General features: G+C 36.3%; 1 protein-coding gene across 1 annotated transcript; it reads left to right on the forward strand.

Annotated features, from left to right (window-relative positions):
* Nucleotides 1-924: 924 nt before the first annotated feature.
* Nucleotides 925-9,482, forward strand: LOC143913687 (uncharacterized). The gene is made up of 2 exons (XM_077433648.1): nt 925-1,172; nt 6,764-9,482. Exons 1-2 carry the CDS (start codon nt 1,067-1,069, stop codon nt 7,243-7,245), a joined length of 588 nt encoding a protein of 195 aa, XP_077289774.1. The 5' UTR covers nt 925-1,066; the 3' UTR covers nt 7,246-9,482.
* Nucleotides 9,483-10,797: the final 1,315 nt, after the last annotated feature.

Raw genomic sequence — 10,797 nt, forward strand, 5'->3', positions numbered from 1 at the left:
AGATCCACGCACTGCCAGTGCTCCGTCCAGAATGCCTTCATATGGCCTAAGTACCTGCTTATAAACAGCAGGTCGCTCACTGCATCTTCCTCGACGCGTTTTTTTACCTATTGTTATAGTCACGTACCAGATACGCAGTCCCACGGTCTCTTCATGCAGTCCCACGCTTTTGCGCTGTCAGTTCTGAGAACTCTAGCGGGAAGTGACCAAATGCCGTTACCGACCACTAAGTCAATTCGGGAGTCTCCATTGTTAGCTGAGTGCACTTAATCCTGGAGATAATCCCGGAAAACTAATTAAAACGACGGCTTCTTTTAGTATATGCTACAATACTAATAGTACTTGTATCAAATGTGCAATTTTTCTGGCCAAGAAGGCGCATTGGGGTTACCTGTTGGGCTTTCCTGGTATAAATTTAAAAAATATATTTTTGTTTTTTTTCGCAAATGAACGACCTTGTACGGGTAAAATCCGCTAAATAAATCATAGCGTCCATTAGTCGTACGTACTCGTATCTCAATAGCCAAGTTTTTGGAATACCACGCAAACGGGGAAAAAAAGTGAGTTGTTATAAAGCACAGGGTAAAACAAAGAAAATGAAATATATGTATATTTAATATAATATAAAAGAAAAAAGGTAAAAAGCGAATTGTAATACATTAGTGTTGGCGCTTTTGATCGTGTGTACGCTGAGGAATTTTTATAACACATAGTATAAAGATTGCAGATTTCGTGACTTCTTGCATGCGTGCCGAGGTAAGGTCGCCTTTTGACCGGCCATTCCTCACACCCATTCCTTACAACCCCGTGGAAACCCCATACCTACCCCTCTCCTATTCTCCTTCTCGACACCCCTTTTATATGGGAAGCGAGAACGAGAACGAGAACAAGAACGAGAAGGGTCATTGTTGCCACACGACGGTCAGTCGGAATTTGACTACGCGAACGGTTGGTTTTGCAGTTGACGTCTTTTTTTGAACTTTGAACACTCGAATGATTCTCGGTAATTCTGAGATCTGTCTCGTCTGTCTATCTATCTCGTCGCACCGTTGATAGACTTTTTTAAATGGGGTGTGCCAGCAGTGCCCCTTTCATGGGGGAGGGAGGAGCTTTAGGGGAAATCAAAGAAGTGGCCAACGATTTAGTGGAAAGTGGTGAAAATGCCCTTCACGGTGAGATTTCATTTTCTTCCTTTTTTCGAATAATTTTTTCCATGTTCATTTTAATTAATTTTTAGTGACTTTTCATTTTTATGCAGATTTATCGCCTTCAAATCAATTAATAACATTTCAAATTTACGTCATAAAATTCCAAACAATATTTATTTGAAAATTCCTTCCAAAAAAAATTGAAAAGCCTACATATTTAAATGAAATGTGTGGTAGACCACATATGTAAATTAAGCAAAGGAACAAAAGATTTCAAATATTTTACAGATTAATTGACTTAAAAATCAATTAATTAAAATTGAAAATTTTGTAATAAATACAACATCTGACAAATTTTGATAAAAAAATCATCATAAATTCTTGAATACAATGTTTGTAAGCGTTTGTTTCAGCTTATGAACCACTTTGAAGTGAAATTTATTAATAAAATAAAAAAAAAATTTAAGCAATTTCTTACTGAAAACTAAAAAATTATAATTCAAACCATTTAAATTCGCCACAGAATAAATCAAAAAATAAAATATGTACATAATATTATCATTATACAGAAATTTTTATCTCTTAAGATTTCTAAAGTGTGCGTGGACCACAGATTAAAAACCACTGCCATAAATGAGTAGAAACTTGCATTATCTCCTTTAAAATACATCCTTCCTTCAAAGAATCGTTTTTTCAGAATTTTAGACAAAAATATTTTTTTTTTCAGAATTTTTATCTATCAAAGATACAGCAATAATCTTTTAAAAAGAAAGTGAAAAACAATAATAATTATCCTTCAAATTTTTATACGGGAAAATCCAAGTTTTCCACGGCGTTTTCGACTATCAAGCCCTATTGTATTAAATGTAATCATATTTAAATATCCAACAGTACAATGTAATGAACCAACCTGCACTCTTACAGGTGTAATGAAATTTATACATATTTGTAGAAGCAAATCGTGCAAGTAATGTGTGTAATTAAATTTACATGTAAATCGAAAGTAAGTATTAATTTTAACAATGTACCTACGATTTGGAACCTTCCAACCTTGAGGTCTTCTTTGTTTAAATAAGTTGAAAGAGAGAAAAAGCAATTTTTTCACTTATTATGTAAATGCGTTATTAAATTTTCCCCACAGTCACGGTGAAAAACTGCTAATAATAGTCAAGAGCTTTTTTAACGGTCGTAAGGTCGAAATCGATCCACAATGCTTAATCCATTATTCATGTAAGTTTGACCGGTGAAATCAAAAGCACGAAGAACCTGTGTTAAACCATTTTCCAAGAAAGCCGCTTCGTTAACCCTCTAAATACCACGCGAAACCCAAAAATAAATAAAATCTTAGTCATTACTAAATGCCAGCGCAAAAATTCCCATCAGTCAAACTGTTAAAGCAATAATCTACGCTATCGCAATCTAATCTTAATACTTTAAAGACCATTGCACTCCAACACGATACATTTAACATATTAAATTTTAATTCTTTCACATTTTACAATTTTATATTATATTTAGTATCACTAATATTGAATACTAGTTGTATTACCCGGCTTCGCTCGGTATTTGTAATATAAACCGCTTAAAAATGACTAATCTAATAGTAAACATTTTATTAAATTTATTTGAATAGTTTTATTTTATATAAGTTTATTTGAATACTCTTTTGTTTTTTTATTAAATTGACTGTCACGAACAAACAAACATATATACTGTCTCTTTCGAAATTATATGTATACCAGAATCCGGCGCCAGCGCCAACGGGGCCTTCGCCCCCAGAGGCTTCGCCCTCGGTGGCTGCGCCCCCGGGGACTTCGAATCTTTTGAATCGAAAAAAATCGAATCGGCGCCTATGAATCAAAAAAAAAAGAAATCGAACGTGTCGTCTACGACCCAACGAACGACTTTTACATACATACATACAAAGTCTCTTTCCAAATTATACATTAGATTAAAAGATTAATACAGTTGCTTTGAAACTAAAATATTTACTACTTATCAGCATTTCGAAGGTGAGAAAAATCCTTCAAAAGACTATGACCTCTTTCAAAAAGCTAGGATTCAATTAGATAGTATACCAAATAAACTCTGAAATTGCATGGCAAATAAACACATATGCCCGGGCTTTTTTATAGAAGCCCTTCGATCCCGGGCTCCGAGATCTTCCAAAACCCGTTTACAAGTAGAGGTTGCAGTCTTTAGTAACTTTTACATATAATACTAGTGGTTTTACCCGGCTTCGCTCCATATTTGTAATATAAACCGCTTAAACATGACTAATCCAATAGTAAACATTTTATTAAACTTATTTTTGTATAGTTTTATTTTATATAAATTTATTATTTGAATACTCATTTTTTTTATTAAATTGACTGTCGCGAACAAACAAACATATATACTAAGTCTCTTTCGAAATTATATGTGTACCAGAATCTGGTGGCCCCCCCGGCACCCGAATCATTTGAATCGAAAAAAATCGAATCGGCGCCTATGAATCGAAAAATATATAAATCGAATGTTTTGTCTACGAACCAACCAACCAAGGTTACATACATATATGCAAAGTCTCTTTCGAAATTATACATACATATATTAGATAGTATCATACTAATGTAAATATTTCAATTTTAGAAAATTTTTCAAAAGTTTTTTTACTTTCTTTTTTTTAACAAGTTGATACACTTATATACCCACATTTGATGCAATACTTACATATATACAAACATTAATTTTTTATTTATTATTCATATAAAAAAAAAGTTTGAGAAACTGTTTTAATCCACGTATTGGATAGAGTGCATACTATTTTCTAATAATAGCCAGTCGCTTTCTAATTTACCATCAATATTCATAAGCAAGGTCGTAAATATTAATTTTTACTGTACAGCAAAACCCTTGCATACGTGCCAGCAAGCCTCAATAGAATTATCGACTAATGGTCAAGATCAAAATGTTTCATTCAGACCTTCAACGTGCGATCTTAAATTCTTAATATTCATTTAAAAACCACGAATATTTTTATTATTAGAAGAATCGGAGATAACGCTCGCGTGATTCGGTGGTCCTTGAGCGATAGGGATCTAAGCCGTAGCGCAAAAACCCAACACGCGCATTTCCAAAGACTCACGGCTGGGTGTTTGATGTGTATGTGAGATATCTGGAAGATTCATGGCCAACCTCGAGCCACACGTTCTTGCAAGGCTGTAAGAAATTTTTCAACACAAGGAATAAGGGAAATAACAAAGCAGTCGTAGCACGTGTGAACAAAGGAAATTCGAACGTGTTACAATTAGTGTGACGTGTTATGGTAATGAAGTCTCGTATATTTTTTCGGGGCGGTTGACCGCAGAAACAAAGGTCGAATTGGCATGATCGTTAGCTGCCACTTTACATGTATTTGCCCTATATGGGAATTTTCCGATTGTGGGCCTTCCTGCTTTTAAAGTGCATCGTTATGTTTCTTTTTATATTCTGACCTACGTGCCAACACCGTGTTACATTTATATGTTAAATATAATCGTACTCATACCAACTCCAACTCCATCACTCAGTTCAGAAAGTGTACATACAGTGCCGGTTTTAGGGGGGGGGCTGGGTCGGGTGGTGGCCGAGGGCGCCAAATAAGTTAGGGCACTGCTCGATGCGCCAAAAGCGCTTTAAAATTAAAATTAGAGCGCCAAAGGCCCTACATTTGTACTCGTCAAATTATATTCAAACAATCTGCTGGAAAAAGCAAATCTTCAAATTAAGCTCACCGTGAATTCAAAATCTGATATTATTAGCAATGAACTTCATCAATTTAAAAGCCTTTAAAATCCGCCCCAGCGAAAATCACTCGGCGACAAAACCGCGCGAGAATATATGAAAAAATTTAAATATCAATTTCGACTTGAAATCGATTTCTATTTTAAATTTATTAAGTTTATATTCTTAAATATTTATATTTATATTCAATAAAATCAATTTTATTTCCTGTAAATAATGTAGATGCAAAAAGATTTTCTAGTAAATATAATTTAGCGATAACTGATCATCACAACTTTAAAGAGTCGTCATTATAAACGTTTTCAATGCTTAATTTTAATTTAAAGTCGTATTTAATTTAAAATTCGTGTCCCCCCCCCCCCCCAAAATATTAATGATAAACACCAATGGCAAGGTATGATGGTTCAACTGCTAGTCCACTCTCTATTATTATCAATAGCACGTGTTGACACGTGTTCAATGCATCTGGATGTGGTCTAATATGTACAACAATTATAATGAGAGCAATATCATTATTTTTTGATAAAACAAAACTTCAAGTAGGTATTTATTTTCGCATGTTGTCAAATATAGTGTGTCATGTTTTGTGCACGTTTACTGTACATATAAAGTCGCGCACAGACGTGTGCGTTCACAATTTTGTGACGTTTGTATTGTATATGTAATTAGTTTACACTTGTCTGTTCTCGGCTTGAAAAAACTTTTGGTAAATCTCACGTTTACAACGAGTGTCATTAAATTTTATTTTACTGCATATGTTTACTGATATGATCATCATTTCAAATCATCATATGTATTATATAAGTACATATGTACGTATGTGATAACTAATCATTTTTATTTTGAATGTATCATTCCACTCTTTTCATGGAGCTTTCACATATCATCAAATTGCTTATATATGTTACAGTGAAAGCATATTTCAAGTGAAAATATACTTTCACCATTGAAAATATATTTTCACCAATTCGAACAGTTAAAATGTATCAAACAATGAATTTACAACGTTTAACTCTATAAAATTTAACCCTAACAACCCAATCTTAAATGAATATGGCCAAACCTTACTTAACCTAGCCTATCCTAACCCTTAAATAATACCAACCCTAATCTTAAATGAATAAAACCAACCCTGAAAATGTAACTGGTTATGATTTCACTGAAACGTCAGTGAAAATATATTTTCACTTGAAATATAATTTCCCTGTGACACATATACATACATACATAAAAACTCAATTCAAACATTTTTATAAAATATTCTATTCAAAATTGACATCTGTTCATTTAGTCAGTACTTAAAAATGTATATATATTAAGTATTTATACAAATTCACATTATTTATGTACATAGGATTCAATTCGTGAAGGGACACGTGGTAAAGGCTTGTTAAGCCATGTTTATTACTCGATGCGCTAAAACCGACTATCTTTCGGTCATGGCGTTACGCAACATACCAACTTAATCATTTATGCATGGACTCCTTACAATATGCCGTAGTACATATATATTATATAATGAATATTCAAATCAGAAAATCTCAGCAGAATTATAAATGATAAACATAAACTCCAATAAAATTCTGTTAATAAAACTGTGAAAATCTGTCGACAAAATTTTCACAGTCAGGCTTTTAACGATTGCGTGTCAAACATTGTGTGTCTCAAATTGTATTGCATGCTCACGGATTGAATTGCAACTTGACAGCTTAGTGGTCAATAAGCGTTACAATCAAATGATCTGTCCTAGGCGTTGCATGCTACGATGCTTGCATGGTGTCGACAAGCGGTTGCATCGTTTATGACCCACGTGCGATTGTTTCAATTAATATATTTATTTGTACCTGTAGATGTGGGCGAAATGGCTGGCAAAGCGGTCCACAGTGCGGTGGACCACGTGAAGGAAGCCGTTTCTACAGCCACACATGGAATAAAGGATGCTGTGGACCACCTAGGTGCAGCCGTGCACGACTCGACGAACGCTGCGGAAGCAGAAGCAGAAGCTGTAGCCAAATCCGTCTCGGAAGCCAAGTTCATCCCCCTCAAGTCCATGACGGAGGAAGCAGACGAAGACCTGATGAAGACGCCACCTCATTCAGCGTCCTCAGAGATGGCAGTGCCACCTGACGGGCTGTTCAAGCCGACCCCAGCTCCGAGCTTCGATAAGCCACCAACACCGTGCGCCACGGTGCTTTCCATGTCAGACATGGTGGACAAGCCCATGGAAAAGATAGACGAAGCCATAGCCAGCGCGACGATCGAGCAACTAGCCAACGACTTGATAAACGAGGCTGCCGAAGAAGCTAAAGAAGAGCGAGACGAATCAGAGTGAGTATGACGTCACTCCCGATGAGTTGCATTATATGTAAATACATAAAAAAATAAATATATCGACGTATTCACACACACACACTGTTTAACGTTTCGATGCAGCTGAGACTTCGATTTGTAAATAAATGTAAGTTTAAAAATCAAATTTTATCTAATCCAAATCCGCTTTTAGTAGATGTAATTTAGGCCTAGATTGAAGTATCGTACAAAATAGATTTTGAAACTACTGAAAACGGGAAAGCAGAGAGAGAGCGAGCGAGCGAGCTTTAGCTTGTTGTAAATACGCGTTCATGAAATCACAGCCGCATTTTGTTGGTAGAGCGAGGTAGAGAGCTAGGCGGCATGGCGGGTGACTGCCAAGTAAATGACCAGGTGAATGTGATTGGTGTGCAGGTGCGACGACGACCTTCCGCCGACCAAGTGGGAGGCTCTGGCAGACGTCATGGTGGAGCTGCCTCCGAGGATGTCCATCGACTTGGGCACCGGTCAGCTCTACGCCGTCGTGGAAGACGACCCGCCCAAGAGTTTCAAGAGCTACGCCAAACCGGCCGTGCTCAAGGGAGCTCTGTCTGCGGAGACCTCGTAATCTCGTGTGTGTGTGTCCCCTCACCACTTGGACTTGCCGCGCACGCTCAGCCATGGACATGGCCATACACTCGACTCTACTCTTAAACCACAACCACCACCACTGACTGCTTGACAATGAACATTAGTCGAAGGCCCACCCCCACTCTGCGGAAAAGATGCGCACGCCTGGCTCGTGTACTGACCTTTGCTTTCGCGCACCTTCTCCGCGGAGGGGGGGTGGCTACTCTCGAAACGGTAAATTAATCCAAATCCCTATACTCATCTCTTCTGTCAACTAAAGAGTGTGGTTATCAGTGAGAACAATAGATTAAGAACGACTTTATTTAATGAAGGACCAGACGTGAGTTTGGCGGACGTAGCCAACAAGTATGAATGTTGTCAGTATCAACCTTATATAAGCTATGTATGTACATATACTCCATTAATGGAATGAAAAGACAACATTTAGGGCGAAATCACGCAGGAAGGAACGCGGCACATGGTTTTTTTTTTTTAGATACTTTTAAACAATGTGGCCTTGCACATAGTTTTCGCTAAAAGTTTATCCTTGATTGACAGTGATCGATAACGGTCCTATATTTGAAGAAATGTAGGAGAACCCCACAGCGGGGAGCCAAGCACACGACGTTCCGTTCTTCCCTGTGTGATTTCGCCGCTAGGCATTGCATCGCACGCTGCGTCATATTGTGTCGTACCACTGTGCACGCTGCCTTAGACTCGGATTCGCTCTCAAATTATGTTATGTTCTAGATTTTTGCCACAAATTTTGTACCAAAACATCCATCGTGTAAAGAACGAGTCCGAGTCTTTACATATTTAATAATCGAATTTTGTTTTTTCTTTGCTTCATAGCAGTTTTAACTTTGTTTAGAAATGTTGCTCGGTATAAGTAATCGAGTGTGAGCGAGCCTTGATGTTTGACTAATTGTCGTTATGAACCATTGTGCGGTATGACGCACGGTAGTACACATACAATGTATAAATCTGCTTTTATTAGCAGGTGTACGTTATTAATTTGTCGCCTATTTCAGCGCTTGCATATTGCACGCAAACAATAAATTACAATGCTGTACATATTATGGAATTTGTATATCTTAAAAAGAAACAAAGTTGCAAAAAGAAATCTGAAGTAATTAAAAACATTTGTCGACTGTTTTACGAATATATTTGCATAACATATACCAATTTAAATAAAAATAATCACACGTACATTTTATGGATTAAATATTGATCAGAATATTCATTTTGGCAATAGAATTTGAATTCATTCGGCATTGAATAGTCAGAAAAATAAGCAATTGTTATTAATCTGAGATATGTTTACTCATGATATAACTTTCAACAACTCAAAGAGTATAAACCTAGATAAAAAAAGCTGTGTAATATGTTTATTCTTTTTGCGCAAGCACTTTTGATCCATGGGGTAGGCGCTCCCACAGTATGCACATCATCATTAACCCTTTGAGTGCTGACGTCTTTTCTGTTGAAAGTCCGACACGCTGAAAATGTCGCCAACATTTCCAACTAGAATTATTTAGAAATCCAATAGAAAGCAGGTATAAAAATTGAAGCTAATCCAAACAAACTACCGCCGAGGATTTTGAGTTTTGTAAAGGTGTGTTTAGACTCTAATATATCTTGCAACAATATAAAATAAACAAAAGAAGTCAATTATAATGAATATATTTTTCCAAAACGAGTTCCATCTTCTGCATTGTTATTAAAATAAAGCTCACATTCTAAATGCCAAGCCACAATCTAAAATACAGTTAGGGATTTCCATCGTGAAATTCTGCTATGGTTATAAATTCAGAAATTCCGGTGTAAACCAGTCTTTATAAACGTTGACAAATGAATGACATGGATTACACAATCCATGTTCAATGCAGTTTTTTAATGTTACCTGGAAAGGCTTAGCGGGTAGTACTCTTGTTTACTTTGTACATGCTCAAAATACAACACCTATCGACGTTTTTTCAGGCCCGTGGACTTGTTGGCAAAACGCCGATCGGCGTTGGTCAGCATTCAAAGGGTCAACTTCGATATTTATTTACAATTTATTTTCTCGCAATAATAATTCGAATACGTGTACCATTTAAAAATTTACATGTTATATGAATACTTTTCTTTTTTTTACAGTCGATTTAAATCCTTTGAATGTACAAAATTGTAATTTGCCATTTACATGCAATATCGTGAGCTACGACAAAATCGATTCACTTATTGAGTTACATTCTTTGTTTATTTTAAATCAACATATTTACGATGCAATATCAATCACTGTACGTAAGAATGAAATCGAATAATTCCAACTTGTATTAAACATTACAGTATACAATACATTACATTACACTGTGTAACTGTGGCTGTGCGTGCGTTCGCTCCTAACTACATATGTATTTGAAACATTATGGTTTATTTTTGTCGTTAAGTTTGTGAATGTTTTTTGTATATTTTTGTAATGTGAAAAAAATATATTGCGGCCAACGTGTGTGTATATGGGTCGTTTATAATAATTTGGAAATACACCAATAATGGCAAATTTACATCGGCGACCATTGTGCCATTTATATCTGACACAATCATAATGATGTAAAATATGTACGTATACAATGTACATATGTACATTTTTACATTTTTTTTTCTCTTTGTAATGCTAGTGTCTGACGTTCGCCGGTGTAAACGGGTCTTGATATCCCGCCTTTTTTGCGATTGCAGTGGCCCCTACAGATGTCTTCCAGGGATACTAAATAATAATTTGCAATATTGTGCAGTCTGATAGGGCACTTGATAGGATTGTTTCAATGGGCTGATTGTTAGAAATAAATAAAAAATGACGATTGGTACATGTCCGAGCCAAAAACCCACATGGCCGTGTTTTGGGCTCTTACGGGCGCGCGCTCATCTGACGAGGCACGCGACCTGTCAAATCAGACGGCTAGCCGCCGACCGAGAAGGTCTTGGC

The sequence above is a fragment of the Arctopsyche grandis genome, chromosome 6, assembly GCF_051622035.1.
Source record: "Arctopsyche grandis isolate Sample6627 chromosome 6, ASM5162203v2, whole genome shotgun sequence".
Taxonomy (NCBI): domain Eukaryota; kingdom Metazoa; phylum Arthropoda; class Insecta; order Trichoptera; family Hydropsychidae; genus Arctopsyche; species Arctopsyche grandis.

Coding starts and splice junctions, on each gene's coding strand:
- LOC143913687 (XM_077433648.1), top strand. CDS start 1,067: ATGGGGTGTGCCAGCAGTGCCCCTTTCATGGGGGAGGGAGGAGCTTTA. Junction 1,173..6,763: donor TGGTGAAAATGCCCTTCACG/GTGAGATTTCAT, acceptor TTGTACCTGTAG/ATGTGGGCGAAATGGCTGGC.